Source organism: Galeopterus variegatus, unplaced genomic scaffold (genome assembly GCF_000696425.1).
Source record: "Galeopterus variegatus unplaced genomic scaffold, G_variegatus-3.0.2 Scaffold18, whole genome shotgun sequence".
Classification (NCBI taxonomy): domain Eukaryota; kingdom Metazoa; phylum Chordata; class Mammalia; order Dermoptera; family Cynocephalidae; genus Galeopterus; species Galeopterus variegatus.
The window spans coordinates 1,572,311-1,595,994 of record NW_007726129.1 but is presented as its reverse complement, the minus strand read 5'-3'; the positions used below and the strand labels follow the sequence as shown (position 1 = coordinate 1,595,994).

The 23,684-nt window shown below is 52.9% G+C and overlaps 1 protein-coding gene across 3 annotated transcripts; it reads right to left on the bottom strand.

The window, feature by feature from the left end:
* Nucleotides 1–362: 362 nt before the first annotated feature.
* ZDHHC1 (zinc finger, DHHC-type containing 1) lies at nt 363–20,027 on the bottom strand. Of its 3 annotated transcripts, XM_008567668.1 has the most exons (12): nt 19,923–20,027; nt 13,158–13,205; nt 11,546–11,788; nt 6,316–6,491; nt 5,454–5,555; nt 4,950–5,074; nt 4,700–4,858; nt 4,326–4,438; nt 1,489–1,571; nt 1,163–1,256; nt 947–1,025; nt 363–838 (listed from the first exon to the last, which is right to left on the bottom strand). In XM_008567668.1, exons 2-12 carry the CDS (start codon nt 13,164–13,166, stop codon nt 555–557), a joined length of 1,467 nt encoding a protein of 488 aa, XP_008565890.1. In that variant the 5' UTR covers nt 13,167–13,205; nt 19,923–20,027; the 3' UTR covers nt 363–554. The 3 variants fall into 3 exon arrangements, with proteins under 3 accessions (XP_008565890.1, XP_008565881.1, XP_008565899.1); XM_008567659.1 differs by lacking the exons at nt 13,158–13,205; nt 19,923–20,027 and having other exon boundaries at nt 11,546–11,934; XM_008567677.1 differs by lacking the exons at nt 6,316–6,491; nt 11,546–11,788; nt 13,158–13,205; nt 19,923–20,027 and having other exon boundaries at nt 4,950–4,974; nt 5,454–6,309.
* Between the last annotated feature and the right edge of the window lie 3,657 nt (nt 20,028–23,684).

Sequence of the window (23,684 nt, the reverse complement as noted above, 5' to 3'; positions counted from 1 at the left end):
CTCTCCGCCGGGAAAAAGCTCCCGGACTCCGGGGTCCGACTCCTTTTATTTCCACCTCGCCCGGGCCTCGTAGCAGCCTCTGCTGCCGCTGCTGCCTCCGGAGCCCAAAGCCTGCTTCCCCTCAGTGTCCAAGTGCAAATCCTATCTTTAAGAAAAATAACCTCGAGGACGTCTTCCAGGGCCTTTCCTAACCACCAGCCCGGTACCCGGGCGCCGCGGATACTCGCGCACCTCCATAAGACCATCCAGGTGGCCACCTACTGTACAGGGACCCCCCCTCACCCTCTGCCCCCAGGCTGACCGGCAATGTTCCGGCTCCCGGAGGGCCCACGGCCCTTGCCATTAAGAAAGTAAGCGCCAAGTCCGCAAAAGCATAAAAAAAGTTTATTGGAGCATCATGGCCGGTAGGGTGGGTATTGCTGAGACGTAGGGGAGGGAGGCCGATCCCGCCGGCCGTAGGGGCCCCTAAAGTGCACTCGGTGCCGCAAGAGTGGGGTGTTGCATAGAGAGTCGGGCCGGCCGCTCTTCCTCGGCCCTTCTGCCTCTGGGCCCAGCTAAGCCAGGCCGGCCTCCCAGCCGCCCAGCGCCCCGGGCTCGCCGCTGCTCCGGCTCACGAAAACGGCGGGCGCACGCGTCTGCGGCGCCAGCCCGGGCTCTCGGTCCCTAACCCCCGGGGCGGCCAGAGCGGCGCTGCCCAGGCGCTTCTGCGCCACTGGAATCTCGTCCATGGACTCGGCAGACGCCGACTGGTAGGCACCTGATGCGCCAGCGGCGTGCATGGGGCTGGTGCCCACGGAATCCGTCGAGGAGCTGGAGCAGCTGCCGGGGGCCCGGGGCCCTGTGCAGTGGAGGGCAACGTGAGACTAGGGCCTGCGACTCGCTCCGGGCTCTGCCTTTCCCTCCCCTGGAGCTCCCCGAGCAGGACCCAGAGAGCAAGGGCGCTCACCCCGCAGCTTGGACAGCGAGGACGCCCGGTCCAAGGTCCCAGACGTTGGCACCTTATACACGCGCCGCTTCCTCTTTTTCTACAAAGACAGAGGGGAGATGAGGGCCGCTTCCCCAGACCCCACATCGCCAGAAGCAGCAGAGGTGTGCGGTAGGGTAGAGGCTTCCTTCCCATCCCCCTCAACCTGGACAGAGGGTCCAGTACAGTCTCTCCTACCTGGGGTCGGATCTGGAAAGGCAGGGCGAGAGTGTCTGGGGAGGAGGGTGGTGGAGGCTCCCCTTGGCCACTGGTGGCAAGAAACCGAGAGGGACTGAGGGGAAAACAGGACGGTAAGCTCTGGTTGCTGTTCCCCCGAATCCTTCCCTGCTGGAGGTCCTGATAAAAGCCTCCTTTCCCAGCAGAGGAGAGAGGGCCATTGATCCATCGTCTAATGCCATACTGGGCTGGACCTTGGCTTTGGCCTACACCCTTTCTCCTACCTGGGATGGCCCTGCCATGCTAATGGGAGATGCCCATGTGGTATATGCCCAAGTTGCACTCACTTGGCATTCACTGCCGGTGGTCTCGCCTGGTCAGGGGGCTCTGGGCGCACATGGCTGAAGGTCCGCATGTAGAACTCCATCTCCTGGGGAAGGTGGGGATCAAGGAGGCTGGGAAGCCAGGTGTGGACCCAGGGCCTCCTGAATCCTGAGCCCACCCAGTGTCGAACACATGTCCTCACTGGCCTAAGTAGAAGGTTGCAAGCCTCATCCCAGTGGTCTAGGGCTGTCCTCCAGATTCCCAGCTGTGCTGGGAAAACCCTTCTGCTGGATGAGACTTTAAAAACCCATTTCTGGACCTTACCCCATCCCCAGATCCTCACTTCATTTAGTCAGTTGACCCCGTACACCCACTATACAGCTGATTGGACCGAGGGGGTGGGATGGGGAAGAGGAGCTCAGAGCTGCCCTCTCCAGCTCCCCCTCCTCCCAGGACTCCAGCCTCTGAACCGAATTTTTCTCCCTGGTTGGGAGATAGGGCAGCTGTTCAGAGGCCATAGTATGCACCCGAGGTTGTGTGTCCGGCTCGCCGGCTCCTGAGTCCTGCGTGCACCCCTCACTCTCACAATCCCGGCTTCTGAGAAGGGGTGTGTGCGCGCGGTCTCCCCTGCCCCTACCCACAAAAGGGAAGGCAGTGAGTGGTGGAACCAAAAGCGCCGCAGCCCCATCCCGCACCAGGCTTATGGGTGAGCTGTGTGTCTTGTTTAGTCGCTGATCTTCACAGCGACTGCAGGGACTAACCGCAACCCCCGAAAGCGAAGGGACCTTGAAGCCGGGAGGTCGCAGGAGCGGCCTAGGCCTGCACCCCAGCACAAAGGACGCGCCCCAGCTACGCCCGCGGGTGAGGACTGCAGGTGAAGAAACAAAATCCAGGAAAAAGTCAGCCCGGGAAAGGCGGGGTGCGAGGATGTGGGGTGGAGCCAGGGCGGCGAGGCCCCGCCCCGTCGGGGAGTGGGGGGGGGCGGGGGCAGATAGGGGAGCACCCGGACAGCTGTCGCCGGCTCCGCAGCCGTTTCCATGGAGACTGAGGCGTCCTGACTAATGCAGAGACGACACTGAAACAGCAATACCGTCTCTAAAACAAGCCTATGTTTGGGGGCAACGGCTCCGAGAGGAGCCCCTCCCGCATTCCTGCTCGAGGTGGGGGTGGGGAGGCTGTCTGCGGGGCCTTGGCAGATCTGGGGGACAGAACCCAGCTGGCTGCGAACTGGCTGCACAGGTGCAGAGACCAAGGCGGGGGGCCAGCCCCATGTCCAACCTCTGCCTAGGCTGATTCTTTGGGGAGGGGTGTGGGGGTACTGGCCTGAGCAAAGGAGCCCAGAGTCTGGGGTCAGAGGCCAGTCACAGAGACTGGGACCTCAAGGAAATCATTCCCTACATCTTTCCTCATCCCCACTGTGGACTCAGCACCCCTCTCTCCAGGGCCCAGCAGAGAGGAGTGAAGCCTACCCTGGGGCCCCAGGGCTCCAGTGGGTGGGGCAGAGAAGGGATCAGCAGTACAGGATGGTCCCAGAAGGCTGAGGGGCCAGGACGGGACAGGAGCCAGGCCCTAGCCAGCTGGGGAAGTCTGAGAGTGTCACCAGGAGGCCCCCACTCAGATCCTCCTCCTCTCATCACAGCTGTCCCTAGGATCCTCTCTCAGAGCCCTTCAAATATTTGCACTTTCGTAGATGATTGAGTGGCACCTCTCAGCCTCAGCGCTCTCATCTATAAAAGGGGACAGCACACTGCTCCTACCCACTAGGTAGGTCTCCCTTAAATCATTTGTAGATGGACAGAACAGAAATTAAATGTCCTTGCTGCTGTCAAATCTGGCCCCAAAGCCTAGGCAGGGCAGAGGCACAGAGGCTTGGAGTCTGGGCATCCCAGGGCCAGCCCTGCCTCAATGGGTGCTGGCTGTAAAGCCTGAGACACTCTCCTGCCTACCTCTCTGAGCCTCAGTCTTCTCTGTGATTTGGGGAGGGGGATGATGTCCACTGCCCAGAATGGATGCTACTGTGTTTACACAGGTCAGTGCCCGGCACCAGGGCAGGTTTACAGTGGTGTGGAAGCCTGGTGATGAGAACAGAGGTGGAGTCCTCCCCCAACCCGCCCACCAGCTTGTTTGTGTCCAGTTTCCATGAAGACTCGGGCATCTCGGGGGGGATCCAGGGCTCAGCCTTCCCAGCAAAGTCTGCCTGGGACCCTTGCCTTGCCAGTCCCTAGGGGCTCTAAGGACTGAACCTCCCCCTCCCCCAGCTGCTGACCTCAGGAAGCCATGGGGCGTGGGAATGGGGATAGCCGGGTCAGCAGCTGGGCTGGCCAGGCCAGAGCCTGGGCTGGAGGGCTCCTGCTTCAGAGTGTGGAGACGTTAACTCTTCCCAGACCCAGCTTCTGTTTAACCTTTCTAGGACTCAGCCTGCTCACTGCAACATGGGCGTGGTGACAGTACCTGCCTCATGGGGTGTTCTAACGATAGAAAAGGTAGGTAACGGGTACAAGGGCTCAGTGTCATGGATGGAGGGAACTGATGACTCCATCCTAGCCAAGTCTCTGACCCAGTCACTGGTCCATCCCTCTCTCTTCTCCTGTAGCCCCAATCTGCCTGCCTCAGGGCTCCCACACTCTCCAGCACATGCGTGGAGCCTGGAAAGGTGCATACATGGGGTCAGGGAAACACAGGGCTCCCACATGCTAATTACAGGTTTGGCCCCTGTTGCCCCCAGCATCCCCTACTCTACCTGTTCTAGGCTTGCTTCCCTTGCCCTGTCTCCTCATTGGCTGCTCGCTACACAGCCCACCTCCACCCCCACCCTGGACCCCATCTTCCACCCCCTCAGTCCTCTAAGCCACCTCTATACCTGTATGGGCCGCATCTTGGGGGGACACGACTCGAGCTCCCTGTGGGCCCCCTTTGCCTCCTGTGGTGGGCGGTGCTGCACGATGTACTCATAGGTGGTGAGCTTGTGCCACACTGGAGGGGAGGGGAGAGGGCTCAGAGCAGTGGAGGGGCGATGCTGGAGCTCAGAAGGGGAGGGAGGGCACACAGCCCCAGGCTGTAACCACTGTCCCCAAATACACTAAACTATGGGTGAGACCAGGCCCCCATAGAGAGCCAGCACTGGGACAGGTATGGTTTCAGGGCTCTACATGCCAACTGGGCACCTCCCTGCAGTCTAGGGACCCTTATCACCTGTAAGGCAGGTGTGTGTGGAGACAGTGGAGGGGCACTTACTGAGGTAAATGTGGAAGCAGAGCAGGTGGCCGAGCAGGGCTGTGGAGAGCAGGCCCAGAAGGATGAGGAGGGCAGCCAGGGCCAGGATGGCAGGTGCCTGGGTCTCCACGGGGGCAGCAGGCAGGAACACAAACCACATATCTGTGTGATTCTTCAGGACTGCAAGGCACAAGCAGACTGTGCTCACCTGGGCTGTGACCAGTGACCATAACTGACTGGGGGTGGGTGTGGGCCTGGAGCCCAAACTGACCTTCAAAGTGTTGGTTGGTGCGCAGCTGCATGGGGTTGACAAAGAACTCCACAAAGACATAAGTGGCCACCAGCACCAGGAGCAGGACACCCAGTAAAGCGGATGCCACACTGTGTAGAAAGAGCCTGGGCCCAGCCACGGGCAGTTGTCAGCACCCGGGTGCTCCAGCTCAGAAGGGCCCATGGCTGGGATGGGGGGCCTGGCCTCTGACCCCACAGCCTCAACTCCTCAGAAGCCAAAGGCACAGGGCACAACTGAAGATGAGCGGCCACCCCATCAGGCTCCTTCCCCCCTTATCTGGGCTAGCAACCTTTCTCTGGACCCCAAAACCACCCTTAGCGGTCCCAGCCGGCACCCCGGGAGCACCCCCCTCTCAGAGGAGCACGCGCGACTGCACACCAGCGCACAGGTCCTCGAAGCGCCCCCATCGCCGCCCTGCCTCGCGCAGGCTGCCAGGTCCCTGGCTCACACGTTCAGACCGCGCAGCTCCGGCCCCGCTCTCACCGGTAGTTCCTCTCGCCCACGCAGTTGTTGAGCCACTTGCAGTGATGGTCGAAGCCGCACACGCACTTGTTGCAGGCGCTGCAGTGCTTGGAGCGAGAGCTCCTGCGGGTGCAGGGGGCACACAGCACCGGCCGGCTCATTCAGCTCCTCTTGGCCCGGCCCGGCCTGCCCCGCCCGAGAGAGCGGATTGGGGTCGGTGGAGGGACCCGAGCGCTGGCCTGAAACCGCGTTACCGACGAGGCGCCTCCAACCCACAGCGGTGCGCGGCGACGAGGAGCGCGCGCGCCCTCTGGAGGCACTGCGGAGTGGGACCCTGGGGGAGGCGGCGCCTCCGAAGAGCTGGGGGACCCCGGAGGCAAGCCAGGAAAAGATGCGGGTGCGAGCTAGAGAGCAGGAGAGAGCAAGGCTGCCAGAACCACGACCTGCATTGCTCTCCCTGACATCTCCATTTTGGGGTCCCTTTTTCCCTGCCATTCTATGGGTATTTTACTGCCATCTGCAGTCTTCCAGAAAACCTGCCTGTGGGGGCTAATCCCGCCCCTGTCTCAGAATGCTTGTGAGAAATGGGAAATGTCACTGGCAGAGTTCGTCATTAGAAATGTTTGTGGCAGTGCCAAATGTTTCCTACTTTGTTGGAAATGCTTTTCCTCATCTGTTTCCAATCACCTTCTTCCTCACCTTCTCAGGGACCCAATTCTCTGTCACTCCATTGAGATTTTTGACTGTGTAACACACAAGGGTTCTCAGGCAGCGGGATGACTGTGAAGCCCTGGCATGCCCCTCTCCACCTTGAGCCCTGCTGGTGGGCCCCACGCACACTCAGTGCCCACACGTACCCAGACACCCACACTCGTGCACTCACACATCCACATCGCACAAGTTGCAATGCAGGTCTTCAATGACGTGTGCATGTTGGCTGCGGTTGAAGATGGGCAGCGGCCCTGCATAGCTCTTGTCCCGCACATTGGCATCTGCTGGATCGATGGAGACAGCAGTCAGGTGCACCACAAGGTGGCCAGCAAAGATGGCGCCCATGCACTGGCCCAGCAGGTTAAAGACTCACTCCACACTGCCAGCTGGGAGCCCCGTGCCACTTCTGAAGCCAGAGAACTTCTCCACCTCCATGCTGACTCCCTCTGCAGTCTTTCTCTGCCTGTGCCACCTCCTACCTCCAGCCCCCCAAGAGCATCCCCATCAGACCTCTTCAGCAGGCCGCTGTGCCCCATATGGAAGAGGAGAGGGGTCATCTGGTAATGGAGCTCACAAGCCAGCACTGCCTGCTGCCACCACCAAGGGGCCCAACTATAGGGCCCTGGGCTCCCCGCTCTGGGCCTAGCACAGGCCCTGGCTGGTCAGACCTCAGGCCAGTTTCTGGTTTCAGATTCCAAATGATGAAGTAAAACTGAAAGATCATCCCCTAAGGCTCAGAAACCTAAAGTTTAAGTTCTGAGCTTGCTTTCACAGGAAGTCAGCTCCAAGAGGGAAGCAGCCATCCCCTTTAAGAAGCCAGGCCTTTAAGCAGCTGGACCCCTTTAGGCAGCCAGGTCCCTTTAAGAATCCCCTTTAAGCAGTGGAGAATCATTTGCAGACAGAGGTCGCTCACTTGGTGTCTAGGCCCTTGGAGCCCTGGGCTGAGTGTCTGGGATGGCCTGACATGTTTAGATCCTGGCCAGGGGCAGCATAGCTAATTCCTGGAGCTGAAATGCAGCTCTTCTAGGACCTATCTGCTCAGTGACTGAGCCAAATGCAGGAAACAAGTATGCTGACAACTTGTTGCAAAGTCTAAATATGTAAAAATTCACCAACAGATCCCACCCGGGCAGCCATCCACCCTCCCTCCCTCCCTCTACCCACTCACCCACTCGCCCACGATCCTCCATGCATCTTCCTGCTAGCCAGGAGGACATCATCCCTCCATCGATCATCCTCCATCCTTCATCCATCAGCTGTCCAACCTCCTTTCCTGTCTTTCTCCTCCTCCTCCTAGCAGCCACATTTCTCTACATGTCTTCAAGAGCTGCAGTACAGCTGAAAACCATCCTGTGGCCATCACTGACCTCTCTATCCCTGTGGCCACTGCCACGGGCCAGGTCTTCACCTCTTGCCTAGGCCACTCTATAGTCCCCCAACTCTGCCCCTCTTGTCTGTGTTTCCTTGAGTCTACTCTTCACATGGTCACAGGGTGTTTTTTTAAAAACTTAAACTAAAGCCCTCCCTGTTTAAACTCCTACAATGGCTCTCAATGGCTCTCCAGCTATAGCTCACTCCTCAGCTCAGGGCCCAGGCCCCTCTGACTCTGGCTGCTCCCAACCTCTCTGGTATCACCAGCCACCACATCTCACCATTCTGGCCTCTCTTTAAACACACTGAACATGGGCAAACATTCAGCTTCCGCCTGCTCCCACACTTTTCCCTTCCCGCCCCTGGGTTCATTCACTCAACTGTTTACTGAGGTATTTCTTTGTGCCAGGCACTGAGGGATATGGCAGGGGCAGGACAGACTTGGTCCCTAGCCCTGAGGAGACTACGTCTGGTGGAAAACACAGATATCAAGTAAAGGGTTAATTACAATGAAGAAAGTAACTATGCAAGTTTGGAACTGAGTGACCTCATTTAATCCGAAGGGGTTCAGAAGGCTGACCTGAGGAAGGATTGTCTTAGCTGAGACTTAGAGAGGAATGGATAACAGGGACCTGGCAGGTCAAGAGGACAGGAGGCCTAGCTGGAGACTGTGGCTACCAGAACATGTAGAGTGCCACCCAAAGGTTGGCTGATGTGTGAGTCCAACTCTTGGCTGCCACACAAGAATGAGGGCCCACGTTGCCAAATTCTGGCTTTTCAAAAAGAACTAGAAATTTGGGCTTCATGTGAGAACTCTCAATGTTTAAATGTTACGGAAAAAAATTTTTAAATACACCTGTTGAAGGAACACAAGATCTGTGCATTTTGTGTGTTAATTATCCCTCAATTTTTAAAAAATCTGCAGACCAGATTGACCCATGGGCTGCCAGTTCTTGGCCACTTAGCTGGGTTTTGGGGTAGGAAGAGAGGCAACAGGCTTCCAGGCAGAAACCAATGTTGTGGAAACAGGAGAGCAGGGAACATACTTTAAGAGGAAGCTAGGGGGCCGGCCCATGGCTCACTCGGGTGAGTGTGGTTCTGACAACACCAAGGCCACGGGTTCGGATCCCATATAGGGATGGCTGGTTAGCTCAATGAGTGAGCGTGGTGCTGACAACACCAAGTCAAGGGTTAAGATCCCCTTACCAGTCATCTTTTAAAAAAATAAAAAAATAAGCGGAAGCTAGGGAGATGAGCAAAGTCCAGAATGTGGGAAGCCTTGAAGGCCATATAAGGGTCTTGAATATCATTCCCTAAGGTAGGAAGAAGCCATTAGGGGGTTTTGAGCTGGGAAGCAACATTATTAGATTTGTTTATTTGAAAGCGCACTCAGAGAGTGTGGTGCTGAAAATGCCAAGTTCAAGGGTTCAGATCCTGGTGCAGGCCAGCCGCCAAAAAAAGAAAGAAAAGTAAGAGCCCTCCGGCAGCAGGGAGCAGAGGGCTGGCCAGCAGTGACAGCGGCATGGAGACCTGTTTAGAAACTAAATGGTCATCCAGTAGGTAAGGGAGGCAGGGGGCAAATGCGATAGCTATTGAGGAGGTAAAATCAACAGAACTTGATGACTGACTGGATACAGGTGATGAAGGAAAGGGGCAGAGCCAGGGGCACACGGGAAGAGGCTGGGTACAGGCGAGGGGGAGCTCCAAGTGGCAGGCATGCTTCTGGACAGGTGGTGCTGTTGGTACGGATGGCCTCCTCCTGCTCCCACAGTCTGCTGTATGAGCCCCTACCCAACACCTGTCACATGGGGTGGGGCCCACCATCTCCGATCTACCAGCCTTTCCTCCAGCAGGAGGCCAAGCACCCCCGGGCTCATCTTCGCATCTCCAGGCCCGAGGTGGAGACTTGGTACACACCATTACCCTACCTCATTCCTCAGGGGCCTCCTCTGCACAAGGAGGTTTTGATGGAAGGAAGGGGAACCATACAGGCCTGGTCAGAGTGCCAGATCAGGTGGCTCTGGGAGCCTTCACATTGCCCAAAGCAGATGGACACTGAATGTAGAGAAGACAAAACCTTCAAACCATCCCACTTTCTCAGAGTCAGGCTGCCTGAGCAGCTCTTCTGGCCTCACTGGTACCAGCTGTGTGTCCTCAGGAAGTTACTTAACCTCTCTGAGTCCCAGTTGCTTCATTAGTAAAATCCTTACAGGATTATTAAGAGGATCAGGGGCCGGCCCGGTGGCGCACTGCTACAGTGTGCCGCTTGGGAGCACGGCGGCGCTCCCGCCGAGGGTTCGGATCCCACATACAGACCGGTTCCCACTCACTGGCTGAGCGAGGTGCGGGCGCAATGCCAAGGGTTGCGATCCCGTTGCCGGTCCCAGTCCGGTACGGGCGCGACACTGAGGGTTGCGATCCGTTGCCGGACATGAGAAAAGACAAAAAAGGAAAAAAAAAAAAGAGGATCAAATGAGATAATCTATATAAAGTAGTTGATATAAATACACAATAAATGCCAGTTACTTTTGCTTCCTGTTTTGTTTTTTTTTTGATTTTTTTTTTTTTTAAAAGATGACCGGTAAGGGGATCTCAACCCTTGGCTTGGTGTTGTCAGCACCACACTCACCCAGTGAGCAAACCGGCCATCCCTATATAGGATCCGAACCCGCGGCCTTGGTGTTATCAGCACCACACTCTCCCGAGTGAGCCACGGGCCAGCCCTACTTTTGCTTCCTGTTATTTGCTCTGATTCTACTTGCTCCAAAACACATGGTTATTAACCTGGTTTCCCAGGTGCCTTGATGGCAGAAACCCAGGTAATCCTGAGTGAGGAGCGTATCCATTCCAGATCATGGAAGGAACGTCCCATGAAGCATTCTACTTAGTAGTACTAAGGCCTGTCGGTTACCTCAGGGAAAGTCAAGTTTTCCATTCATACAGCTGATGACCAGACCCTGGGCCCTAGTGAACCAGAAGCCCCCCATAACACTGCTGGTATCTTAGGATGACCCCTCTAGGGTCCCTGTCCACATACCTGACAATGCCACTCACCTGCCCAGGGCTCTGCAGTTTCCCAAAAGAGCATGCTCCCATTTATGGCTTATGTGTTCTGGTGCTCATACACATCCTAATGTGCTCCTCGTCATCCTCCCCCTGAGAGGAGCAGGCAGGACCCTTCCCATGCACCTGTCAGAGCAGGAGGCTGAGACCCAGAGAGCTGGCAGAAGCTGCTTAGCCCTGCAGAGCCCAACAGGCGTTGAGCTAGAACCAAGTTCAGTTGCTGACTCTATGCCCCAGGCTTTTAAGCTCACCTGTGCCAACCACCCTTAGCTCACCCTAGCCCTCCTTCCCTGGGGAATCATGATCACGGTACACACACATGTCAGGACACTCTTGTAAGGACTCTCTAGATAGGGGCACATAGATGCCCGCTGCACCCCAAGCCCCTGGCCTTGCAGCCACGTCCTCTGCTCCCAGGGTTGTGGCCAGGACTGGAGCCTTCAGGGCATCTCTATTTCACCTCTTGTCACATCCAACTTCACCCTAAAAGGTTTTTACATACAAAATCAATGAGTTCATAAACAGTTCTGGGCACAGCATAATAGTCTGTCCATAAATAGAACCACATTCTACCATGACTCTTCTTAAAAAGTGAAAAATTCTTTCATAAATGGAATGATTACTTCCTCCCTAATTTGTTCTTCCTTTTGCTCTGGACACAATTAGCTTAAAGATAGCTTTAAGGCTCTCTTGTCATCGCTCTTATGGTACCTCACTTAATAGGATTCAAATCTGTATGGGGCTTTAAATGCTCCTACTTCCAATCAGGTGGAGGGATCAGATGGGGGCTGGAGGCCAGGCACGTGAGCAGCTGGTCCCCTTGGCAGGGACCAGACTCACCCTGCTCTGCCCCACCCTGCTCTGCCTCACCCTTTGCTGCCTGAGGCTCTGAGCCCAACTTTAGGCCTCTGCCATGTTTTTCCATCCATTGCCCCGACTCTTCCAGCCCCACACTTTCCCAAGGATACAGCATAGCCAGTGGGCACCCAGTGGTGGGGCAGGAGAGGAACAAGGACCCCAAAGCCGATCACAGCAAAGAAGAGATACAGTAGCCAGGCCACAATCTGGAGCGGGTGAGGGGGCCAGCTCCACCCATTCCGGCGGGACCGCTGGCCTTGCAGCTCTGGAGAAGGTCTGCTGGCCTGCACAGGGGCTGTCCACACGCTCTTCTCAGGGGCCGTCTTGTTGGAAGGCTTGTTGCAGATGTTCATCTCCAGAGGAAGAAAGAGTAGAGACAGCATTAGCTTGAGGAGGCCCAGGCTGGAGCCCAGGGTCCATGCCTGCAGCCAGGCTTTCACAGCGGAGGAGTAGGATGGGATGTGAAGCCACCTCCCCGCTACTCTGCAGGGGATGCTGGGGTCCTAGCACGATAGAGACAGACAGTGGGGAAAGGGTGGTAGTAGAGTGCTGTCTCAAAGTCCCAGAGCAAGCTCTGGCCCCCATCCTGACCACGAAAAGGTAGGAGGGCCCAGGGTTTATTCAGGACACAGTGTAGCTGTCTGTTGCTCAAAGTGTTCTGTCTCCACAGCCATCAAAGTTAAACACAATAAGACATGTTCTCATCTGGTAACAATATCAGGCTGAGGCCAGAGCGATGAGAACACATGCTGATTCTGTTAGGATTAGTCACCTCCATCCTGAGATCCAAACGCAAGTGTCAGAGAGGGCTCCCTTATCCTTTGCTAAGGGAAACAGGGAATGGGGGTGCTCAGAAGGGAGATCTGGCCTTTGGCCTCAACAGACACATAATCCCTTTAAGACTAGGGGGCCCCAAACCTCCCCCCATGCCTCAGAAGGGATGCCTGAGGCTTCTTGGCTGGAGAAGAGCCAGCATACGAGAGGGGGGAGAATCCCTTCAGTAGCACAAATGACCATGTTTTTCTTAGTGAATCTGGGTCTGGTGCACAGATTTATTTACACAGGAAGGTGGGCTGATGCCCTTTGACTTACTTGAGGGAGCTCAGGGAAAGGCCAGGCTCGGCCAGAGCCAGACCACCAGATGGCAGCAACCCACCACCTTTCAGCCCAATTGCTGGCCTGGTGGCCAAACATACAGGCAGGACAGGAAGGGGTGGGTTTGTCAATACAGGACAAAGAGCCCCAGCCCCAATATCTTCTGGGCCTGGACAGACAACTCCCCACTGGGGAGACAGGCCAGCCCTGAGCTCTTGGTGGGAAGACCTAAAACTCGGGACAAAGCCCTGGCAGCTGGACATTCCTTTCAGGAGCCCCTGCCTGTGGGCCAGGGAGTCTGACTAGGCAAAAAGGGTATGGAAGACCCTACCTCAGCACATCTGCCTGGAAAACCTTTCTCACTTCTCAGCTAGACAAAATGAGACTTGATCTTCAAAGACCACTGCAAGGGTCCCCTCATCCAGGAAGCTTTCCCTGATGCTCCAAGTGTGGTACTTGTGCTCAGTCCTTATGTCTCAAGTCCTCAAGTCTCTTTGCCACTTGGAACACTTTGCCATCCCTATGTCTGTTCCCCTGTTATGTCAGCTTCCCCCAAAGGCAGCAAATATGCTGTGATTCATTCACCTCTGCCCCCACATCTCCTTCCCCAAGCCCGCAGAACTGTACCTTGTACATAGTAGACACTCAGTAAATGTTAGGCTGACTTGAAAACATCTGAAATAAAAGGACATGTGGGCATGTTAACTGGTGTGGAATCCTGGTCCCCCTGAGCCACATGGCCCACTCTAGCCTGCCTTCAATCCTCCCACCCCAGCTCATCCCGCAGGCCGTCATGTGCTCATACCTTCCCCCACCCCTGCTCCATCTGGGCCTAGCTATTCCCCCAACTGCCCTAAAATAACTCTTAGCCATACTGACCTCAGCACCCCCAAGGCTCAGAGCCTCCTGCAAGCCTCGCATTATTGGAAGTCACCTCTGAGTAGTCTCATCTCAAAGCTAAGTGGAGTGACTTTAGTTTTCTCCCAGATGCTCAACTGGAATCCTTAGGTTACTTACCTTGTCTTTAATAAGAAGCTGCAAAAGGGAAGAAGAGCCCAGCTTTGGAAGAAAACAGATCTAGGTTCAACTCTTGGCTCTGCACTTACTAGCTAAGTGGCCTGGGTTTCCTCATCTGAAAAATGGGGTGGGGATTCCTCCCTAGGGAGGTGTATATACCAGCAACACTGTAGGTAAATCCTTGACACAGAAATGCCACTAAGTGGTAGATGTTATAATTAGCCTTAAATAGCTCTCTGGTTTGTCCTCATATTCCTAGACTGAGGCTACTGTATCTGATAGTCTACAAGGTTTATATCCAAAGTGATGCGGTTGGTTAAAGTTGCTTTCTTAAGTCAGTGGTCCCAAGGAATACACTGTCTTAAGAGCTAAGCCACTGGGTCAGCATTCTAATCTTGTCACTTCCAATCAAAGGTGACAAAGGTAATCAAAAGCTGGCATCACTATCTTTTGAATGTCCCCAGAGGTAGCAAATCTTTGTCCTTGAATTTTGGAAGCAGTCAAAGGTCATCAGGTCAAGCCCTGTGAATACAGTTGAGCTGGGTGGTTCTGCTCTGAGGCAAATCCCTGTGGCTCGTAATTTGGCTCTCCAGTGACACCAGCACCACGGCAACTACTTTGAAGTGAACCCATGAATTTGGATCCCTAAATTCTGGCTTTCTATTTGCCATTCCCACAACTGAACAACCCTACACCTTGAGGGATTTTTCAAAGAGAGAAACAGAAGCACATTGCTGACATGTCCCCTCTGCCTGGCAGTGGCCACAGTCACCCCCAGTGCTGCTGCATGCCAGACTCCTGAGGCCAGAGGAGTCACCATCTGAGGCCAGGGGGCTGCCACAAACAGCTTTGGGGGCAGCTTTGACTCCAAATCAGGATACCCTTGGCCCAGGAAGGTAGCACTTGCCAGAAATGGGGATGTAGGGATGGTGCTGTTGGGCAGAACTCCCTCACAGCAGCGGCAGCACTAGGAACAGACACTCAAACTGGATAGGAAGCATGTCGCTTGCCCCAACAGCCTGGGCTAGCCAATTCTTAACTGACGCCATTTTCTCTTGGAGAGTTTGTCATCACTAATTCTTTTGGACCAAAATATTTTGATTAAAAGGGCTGGAGGGCAGAGAGAATCCAAGAGGGGAGGGGGCAAGCAAGGTCCATGGATGGGACCAAGTACAGTCACCAGACCTGGGGACTTCTTCGGCTGTCCCTCCCCTCTCAGCACTTCTCTAGGGGACTGATTTGAAATATGTGTGGCTCTGCTCCCCAACAACATGGCCAGCTGGTTCACTCAGACCTTGGCCATTCTGCGCTTATTGGGGTCCAGACCCTATGTGCACTGAGAATGTAATTGCAGATGAGACCAGGCGCCTGCCCCCGGGGGCTTCCTTTCTGGGGGCCCAGACAGACACAAGCAGACATCAGAGCAATGGGTGGAGAGGCATTTTAGCAGCCATTCAGTGTAACAGAACATAGAATATACAGGTTGGGGTGGAGTGAGGGCAGGCCCCTTGAGAGATGGGCCCCAAGGAGCTGCAGGGCTCAGATCACCTGTCCTAGGAGACCAGGCGAGGAAGCTTGGGCACTGTTCAAAGGGCCACAGCGAGTCAAAGGAAGTGTAAAGCAGGAGAGTGACACAATGGTGAGGGATGTTTTAGAAAGCTTTCTAGGCCCAGTGGGGAGGAGGGCATGAGCAACAGGGGAAAGGGCATGGTGGCAGGTGACAGCTCAGCAGGCTTGCCCAGGGAGGGCAGCAGCCCAGCAGCCCTGTGCTTTGGAAGCAGTTGGTCAGGAGGTAGAGGTCCAGCCCACAAGCTCCCCACCGCCCATCTGATGTGTGCCCCCTGCTGTATCTTTGGTGGGCTGAGATGTATGTGGGTCTCAGTAAAACTTTGTTCATGTACCTTCCACTTCCACAGAACAATCCATTGAGAGTCAGGCCAGCAGGGATGAAAGAAAGACAGGAGTGAGGGGGCCCAATGGAGCATTATGGCCACAAGTAGCTGACACTTTGGTAAGTCAAGGACCCAACTGGCTTCTGAGGTAGGCTGGAGGGGCTGTGCATGCCCCCTCCCTTGTCTCCACAAGGCGAAGGCCATTGCCAGAATGACAATAATCTGCTCACGTTAACATTCACTTGCTAAGAGCCTTAAATAGCATTTTCAAAATAAGGTTAGGCTGGCTGGTTAGCTCATTTGGTTGGAGTACAGCCTCATAATACTAAGGTCATGGGTTCAGATCCCTGTACTGACCAGCCGCAAAAAATAATAATAATAATAATGTTAGGCTACCTTAATTTCCATGCTTAAGTTAAAATAAAGGAAATCTTAACATTTCCAGTTTTCATTATGAACTGTAGAATAGTTACATGAATGATCTACTTCCCTCCTGCCCACCTCTGCTTCCACCAAAAAAAATTTTAGAAACGTTGCTCTGAAATTCACTCATGACATCATCAAAGGAACCAGACTGAGGTGAAAAGTACCAAGCCTGGACAGACTGTGGGTATCCCTGGGTTCCTGCAAGATGTCTGAGGACATCAGAATCAACTCAATTACTAAAGAGCGGTTGTCACGGGAGGCAAAGGAACTGGAAGGGTAAAGTGATGGGGTCAGAGACGGTGACAGGGCTGAAGCAGGGGTTTGGAGGGCCTAGAGATTTGAGCCACCAATGGGAGGGGAGGAAGGGTAGAGCCAGAGAAGGGGCAAGCCTGGAGACTGATGCTTATTCTAGTTCCTGCTGTCAACCTAAATAACAGACAGAGAGGGAGACTCTCTAAAAGAACATGATGTTTATTCAGGAATAGGAATTGCAATGGGAGTACATGTGCCATAGTAAACTATGTGCGTATTCAGGGAGGTAAAAGAAGACAAAGGTTTTTAAAGGAAAAGTGAGGAGGATTACATAATTGTTTTGAGATAATTATCCTGGGCTCAGTAACAAGGGTGATGCCAGTCCAAGGTTGGACAGGCAGTTACTGGACAGATGTCCTCACAGAAGTATTTGTTTGTGTGTATAATGTTGTGATGACCTTGGTGCAAGATTTTGGTTTTTGCCAAGACTTTAATGATAGTTCCTGTTGTCAGGAGTTTATGCATGAGAACCCTCCCTTCAAGATCTTCCCAGCAGTATTTGTCAGGGTTTTTTTTTTTAACACAAGTGCCCCCATATTGATTCTGACAACTTTCAAACTGCACTAGCACTCACAGATCAAGGAACTTGGGGGCAAATTTCATAGATCCACCTGTTTGAGTCTCTGCTTTACTCATCTTTCAAAAAAGTTAGCTGGGGGCCGTCCTGTGGCTCACTCGGGAGAGTGCGGTGCTGATAACACCAAGGCCACGGGTTCGGATCCCATATAGGGATGGCTGGTTTGCTCACTGGGTGAGCGTGGTGCTGACAACACCAAGTCAAGGGTTAAGATCCCCTTACCCATCATCTTTTTAAAAAAAAAAAAAAGACAAAAAAGTTAGCTGGGAGGCAATTTGGCAATGTCTACCGAACTTTAGAACACATAACCCTTTGGCCCAGACTTTCCATTTCTAGGTATTTATCTTATACTGTACATATATAATACACAAAGTACACAAAGATTCATTGCAATGTTGTTTGTAGTAATGAAGGACAAAAATCAATACGTGTATGAACAAACTATAGCACATCCACACAATAGAATGCTATGCGACATCAAAAACAAGTGATGAAATGATCTTTGATGCACAGTTAAGTAAAAAAGTAAAATGTAGAACAGTTGTAGAGGGAGCTACTAAGTCAGTAAAAGTGAAAGGGATGGATACACATCTATGTTCCTATACACAAAGATTCTCTCTGGAAGGAAATGCAAGAAACCTCTGCAAAGCAGATCCAGTGGCCTGATGGCAGGAGGTAAAACAGAGATTCGCTTTTACTGTGTACTCCTTGGTACTGTTCACGTTTTTAAAAATATGAGCTTTGGGGGAAAAAAAAGGTATGTCAAATAATAAATAATTGTGTGGTGTCACTTCTTGCCCTCCTGGCCCCACTGGGCTGCCGTGTGGACCAAATGCACTCATGTGATTCAGACAACCAAGGAATTCCTGCCTAACAAACATGTAACCAGAGTGCGTGGTTTTAGTTAAAAGCTTTCTCACTCTTGAAAGTAATTCTGAGTCGCTCAGCTGCAGTGCTGTGAGGAAGAGCCACAGAACTTTCTATGAGCTGTTATGGGTCTTGGCAAAACTGGAATTAGATAACCAGACAGCACAAAAGAGGAGTTACCAGGCAAGACCTTGTTCCAATCCTTGCCAAGGGCCAGCTCAGATCCCCGTGACTCCCAGACCCCAAAGGGAAGGTATACTCCACCAGAAGGTTTTGCTCCCAAGCATCTTCTCTGTTTGCTGGAGGATTTATGGTTTCCATGTGAGAGATTTTCTGTGGGCATTTATAAACAAGTTTTTAGTTCTTTCCTGAGATCGGCCTTTGAAATAACTTGCAATGAGATTTAACAGATGCCCAATTTAACTATCTAAAGCTGGAAAGAAAATACTTCATGGTGCACAGTTTTACAGTGCAAAAAGTCATTTATAAAAGACTTTCAGGGGTGAGTACTTTGTTTATTAAAATTCCCCATAGGTGCCAGGGAAGTGTCTGGCTTCAAAATTCTGAGAAATGGTTACAGTTCAACTAAGGGATGCACATCACACAACTCCAGAAAATAAATCAGAACTTCGAGCTGTTCTCAAAGACCTCTCCAGTCATTGGTCTCAGATGTGGCTGGGCCCTCACTTACTTTCTCATAAACAACATGTAGAAGTCTGATGCTATGGCCAGAAAAACTTGAAACCTCAATTATTCCTGAGTTGACATGGTCTGCAAACATTTTCTGTGCCATTCTCCTGAAGCAACCACTGCAAACTGTTTGGGATCCAAGTTAAGCCCAGGAAAGGGGACAAGAAGGAGGGAGCAACATGGAGCAGAAACAAGGCCAATGAAGGGAGGCAAGGGTTGTTGATTTTAACCAGGAAAGCAACTCATGATTGTAGGAGTCAGCCTTGGGGAACACCCACCAAGAAACAGTCATTAAGAACAAAGTTGTGACAGAACAAAGTAAGAAAAACAAAAACAAAACAAAACCTGGCTAATTAAGCACCACTGTTGCTTTTATTGCATCTCATGGTGATTATCTGTTTACAAACCCATCTCCCACAGTGAACCACCAGTTCCAAAAAAGCAGGGACCACCCCTCACCCATGTCTGAATTCAGCTCTCCTTCAGTAAAGGAAGTTAAGTCACTTTTTACCATCTCTGCTGCCATCACCTAACCCAAGCCTCCATCATTGCTCTCCTACAGTATTTCCATGATAATAATAACCATCACTAGCATTCAGAGGTCATTTATTCTGTGTGCCAGGCACTGCTTTAAGTACTTCAACAGAATTCACTTATTCAACCCTCACAATGCTCTGAGGTAGTTCCTAGCATTTCAAACTGTTCTCATAGATGTCTCTAGTCATTGGTCTCAGACGTGGCTGGCCACTCACTTTCTCTCATAAACAACATGCAGAACAATATCCTCCTTTCACAGATGAGGACACTGAGGCTCAGAGAAAGGAACTAAGTTCTTCTAGGAGGCACAGCTGGACTGGCAGAACTAAGATGGCCCTCAGCTGCCTTCCCTGTGTGCCCTGTCACAACCACGCTGCCCACAGCAGCCAGAATGAGGTGAGCTTTTCAAAACTTGGAACTCAGCAAAACTCTTCAATGGTTTCCTGGACCTGCTAGGATAAAGTTGAAACTCTCACCACGGCCTTCAGGGCTCCTCTCACCCTTTCTGTTTCATAATGGTACTCAGCTGCCTCCAGACCCTTGTATTTGCTTTTCCCTCACCCAGAAACTCCTGCTCACATTGCTGGCTCCTTTCCAACCTTCAGGGCTTAGCTTAAAAGTCACCTTTTAAGGCACCCGACCACCCCCTCCTCCATTTCATCACTTGAGCACTAAACCCGACCAGAAACCACTTTAGTCATGTATCGGACGCCTGCTCCCCAGCCTCCTCCTTCATACTCTGTGGGTTCTGGGAACCGGCCGCGTCTGTTGGGAGCCCTCCGTGGTCCCGCAACTGGCACAGTGCCAGGCACACAGTAGGCGCTCAGTGCAGATGTGTGGGTCTGACCAAAGCTAGAAGGAAGCCCGCGTTCTGACGGGTCCCTAGAGCCCAGGCCGCGAGCTCCTGGCCGAGGTGAGCCCAGAGCCCGGCCGGGCGACAGCAGCCGCAACCCCCGGCTCAGGCCAGGCTCCCAGGTGAGAATCGCAGCGGAGGCCCCTCATCTCCAACGTCGGCCGGCGGCTCGGCCCCCGCGCCCGGCCGTCCACCCTCCCCGCGGCGAGCGCGTTTCAGACCTTCGCGACAGAAACGGTCCCCGAGACCGGGCGGCGCCGTGCCCCGAAACGGGGCCCCATCCCGGACGGAGGCTGGGCCGCCGAGTCCTTCGGTTCTGGTTCGGTCGGGCTGGCGGTGAAGCCCCGCCAGGCCAAGGCAAGCTGGGCCTTGTCCCGCGCTGGGCCCGTTCCCCTGGCAACGGCGCGGGCTACGGCGCCCCACAGTGGCCAAACCGCGCCGCGTCACTTCGTGCCGGTACCCCGGCTCGGGGCGGGGCTTTCCGGGACTCCCCTCTCGCCCCAGCCGGCTTATTTCCCATTTTTTCCCAAATCTTTTCCCTAGAAAGCCCACTCCCCGCCACCCCCGATTCACAGTTTTTCTTCCCGAAATCCTAACTTGTTCCAAACGCGCCCCCCTCCAGTTTCTCTCCTAGGACCACCATTCTCAGGAGCACCCCCAGTCAAACTGCATGGTGGTATTTTTGTTTGTTTTTTTTTTTTTTTTTCTGCATGCTTTAATGAGAGTATGTGCTGGGCACTGGGGACATACCATGAGGAACACCTACGAGATCCCTGCCCTTCAGGGAAACTACACGTTAAGGGACAGACAGCTGTAGACAAATAAATTACACAACTAAAAATGCGGGTACCCGGGCTGGCTGGTTAGCTTACTTGGGAGTGATGCTGATAACAGCAAGGTCAAGGGTTCAGATTCCCATACTGGCCAGCCACAAAAAAATAAAAATAAAATAAAAAAATACGTAGCACAAAATGTTTTGCTTCTTTATTGCCTTTTTTTTTTTTTTTTTTTTTTTTCTTTTTTGTGACCGGTAAGGGGATCACAGCCCTTGGCTTGGTGTCGCCCAGCACCGCTGCTCAGCCAGTGAGCGCAGCGGCCAGTCCTATGTGGGATCCGAACCCGCGGTGGGAGCGCTGCCGCGCTGCCAGCGCCGCACTCTCCCGAGTGAGCCACGGGGCCGGCCCTCTTTATTCCCTTTAAATCAAGCATAACTCATACTGGGAGCTCCCCTCTTCCAGGTTGATAGGAAATTCAATCTTTGTTTCCAAAGGACTCTTGATCTCCTACAGCAAAAAAAAAAAAAAATCTCCCTCTGGTCATGGGTCCTCTCTGGTACTGAGGCCACAGCCATTGCCCCAGTCCACAAGGATTTTCAGGTTTGGGTTTTGTGGGGCGTGCCTGCTAAGGCTCCAGCCCCTCCCTGGGGCTGCCAGGGGCCAGATGCCTACTTCCTCTGTTCCAGGGCTTGCAGATTCTCTTCACTTTCCCCGCCTAGGGGACTCTGCTGCTGATCTGACTTCCCTGAAAGCTCTCCCCTTCTCCTTGGGGACACAGAATGGATTCTCCCATGAGCTCAGGCTTTTTCAAAAGACAGTAAGAGCCTTTGCCTTCTGCCACCTGTCCCATCCATATCTCCAAGGCCCTAAAATGGTGAGCAGCTGACTGGCTATCTGCTCAGAGAGGGCAGATAGTGATAGAAACCTTCCCTATCTCTAAAATGTATAAGTCACAAGCATACAATAAAAGCAGTATAATTATTCCTGCTCTGTCACATGCCAGTTGTGGGTCCTTGTGCAAGTGACTTAACCTCTCTATGGTTTAAATGCTTGTTTTCAGGACTAATAAACTCAAACTTGTTGTGGAATAAATACCTGTGCTACTCTGGCTTCAAAAACACAAGATGAATCTTCAGCTCTTACCTAGAATTGAAGAACTTAGGGTCAAACAGAGATGGTGACCCAGAAATCAAGGTGGAGGAAGAGACCATACATGCCAACAGGAAGGGGAGATACCCAAGAGTCACAACCTTCTAGACCTTGGACCCACCTGCCTTCTGGGGCACCTCTCCTGAATGCCCCATGAGTGTCTTAGATGCAAACATCCCAACATGCCCTCTTTGTCCTTGCCACAAACCTGCTCCTCTCCTTGGCCTCCGCAAAGGGTACTGCCATCAACCCAGTCACTCATCTCTACACTCAAGCATCTTCCCATATCTCTCCTCCTAGTCCCTGCCCACCTAACCCAGATAGTCCCCAAGATCAGGCTGTTCTCACTCTGAAACATGTCCCGTGTCCATTCTTCCTGCTTCACCCCAGCCCAGACCACCAGCATCTTCTTTGCTGACCCTGCAGCAGCTTCCTGTCTGGTCCCCCTAACATCAACCTCCCTACTTCCCGTCTATTCTCCTCCCAGCTGCCAGCCTTATACTTTTTTCTCTTTATTTGTTAAAGTGGGTGGTAATCTAAATAATAGTCCCCCAAAGATGTCTACTTCCTAATCCCTGGAACCTGTGATTATGTTACCTTACATGTCAAAGAGATTTTGCAGATGAGATTAAGTTAAGGATGTCAAAATGGGGGAGAGTATCCTGGATTATCTGGGTGGGCTCAGTGTAATCACAAGGGCCCTTATAAGAGGGAGGCAGGAGGGTCAGAGTGGGAAAAGGACGTGTAACAATGGAAGCAGAGGTCACAGAGATTTGAAGACACTTCACTGTTTGCTTTGAAGATGGAGGAAAGGGCTATGGGCCACACAACACAGGTGGCCTCTAGACACTGAAAAGGCAAAGAAACACTCTCCTCTGGAGCCTCCAGAAGGAACCAGTCTGCTGTCACTTTGACATTAACTTAGTAAGACCCATTTTAAACTTCTGACATCCAGAACTGTAAGATAATAAATCCGTGTTGTTTTAAGCCACTAAATTTGTGGTAATTTGTTACAGTAGCAACAGGAACTGAATACAGGGGGTTTCAAATAGGGTTAAGTACACATACCTACAACCAACTAAATCTGTTACATTTGAAACAAAAATCCAAGTAACAGCTCTGATTCCCTTTCTGGTGATTCAAGTCCAGGCTCTCTGAGAAGAGGATCCTGTCCCACCAAATCTGCTTTTTAAAGCAGTTCAATCATGTTCTTTCTGAGTCTGTCATCATCATGTGGTCCCCTATCCAAAAGCTGACACTGCCTAGGACATCACCAACTGAGGAAGGCCACATGTTGCCTGCTCCCGGGCAGGCAGATGGCAGAGAAATCTTTCTAATGTGAAAATACCACCTCCTCAGTCTTGTTTAAGATACTTCCAGGACTCCCTTTTGCCCTTAGGATCCATTGAAACACGAAAGCAGGGCCTCCAGGCTCTGCTTGACAAGCTTCTGGCCACCTCTCTGGCCTGAGTAGCTCATCCCGGTCCCCCACGATGATTCTTCAGCTCCTGGAACCAGCAGTGTTTGCTTCCACCCTCAGACCTTTCCCACAGGCTTCCCTTGGCTTGGAGTGTTGTTCCAGCTCCTTCAGCCCCCACTGGCCAATTTCTGTGAAAACGTGAGATGTGTTTTTCTGGGACAGAAGTCAGCCCCTCAGGCAAGACTTGTTCCTGCCCCGAGCTGCCACCCCTGACCCACAAGGCAGGTCTGCCTAGGGTAGAGCAGCCCCAGCCACGGGGAGAAAAAGGTCAACTGTGTTTTTATGGCCTTGCACACACACACATGTGAGATTTCAAGCTGGTTTACATGACTCCATGGAACTCCCAGAGGAGACTCCTGGGTGGGCAAAATCAGCTCATCACACCCTGGGCCTGAAACAGAAGTACGTCCTCAAAGACAGCCAGTATGCTCCCAGACTTCCTGGGACTCATCACCTGTCCTAGGGCAGGTCAGTGTCTACCCATTTCAACCCTAGCTCTGCCAGTCACCAGCTGGTGATCTTGGGCAAATTCTTTAGCCTCTCTAAATCTCAATTAGCTCATATGTGAAATGGGGGCA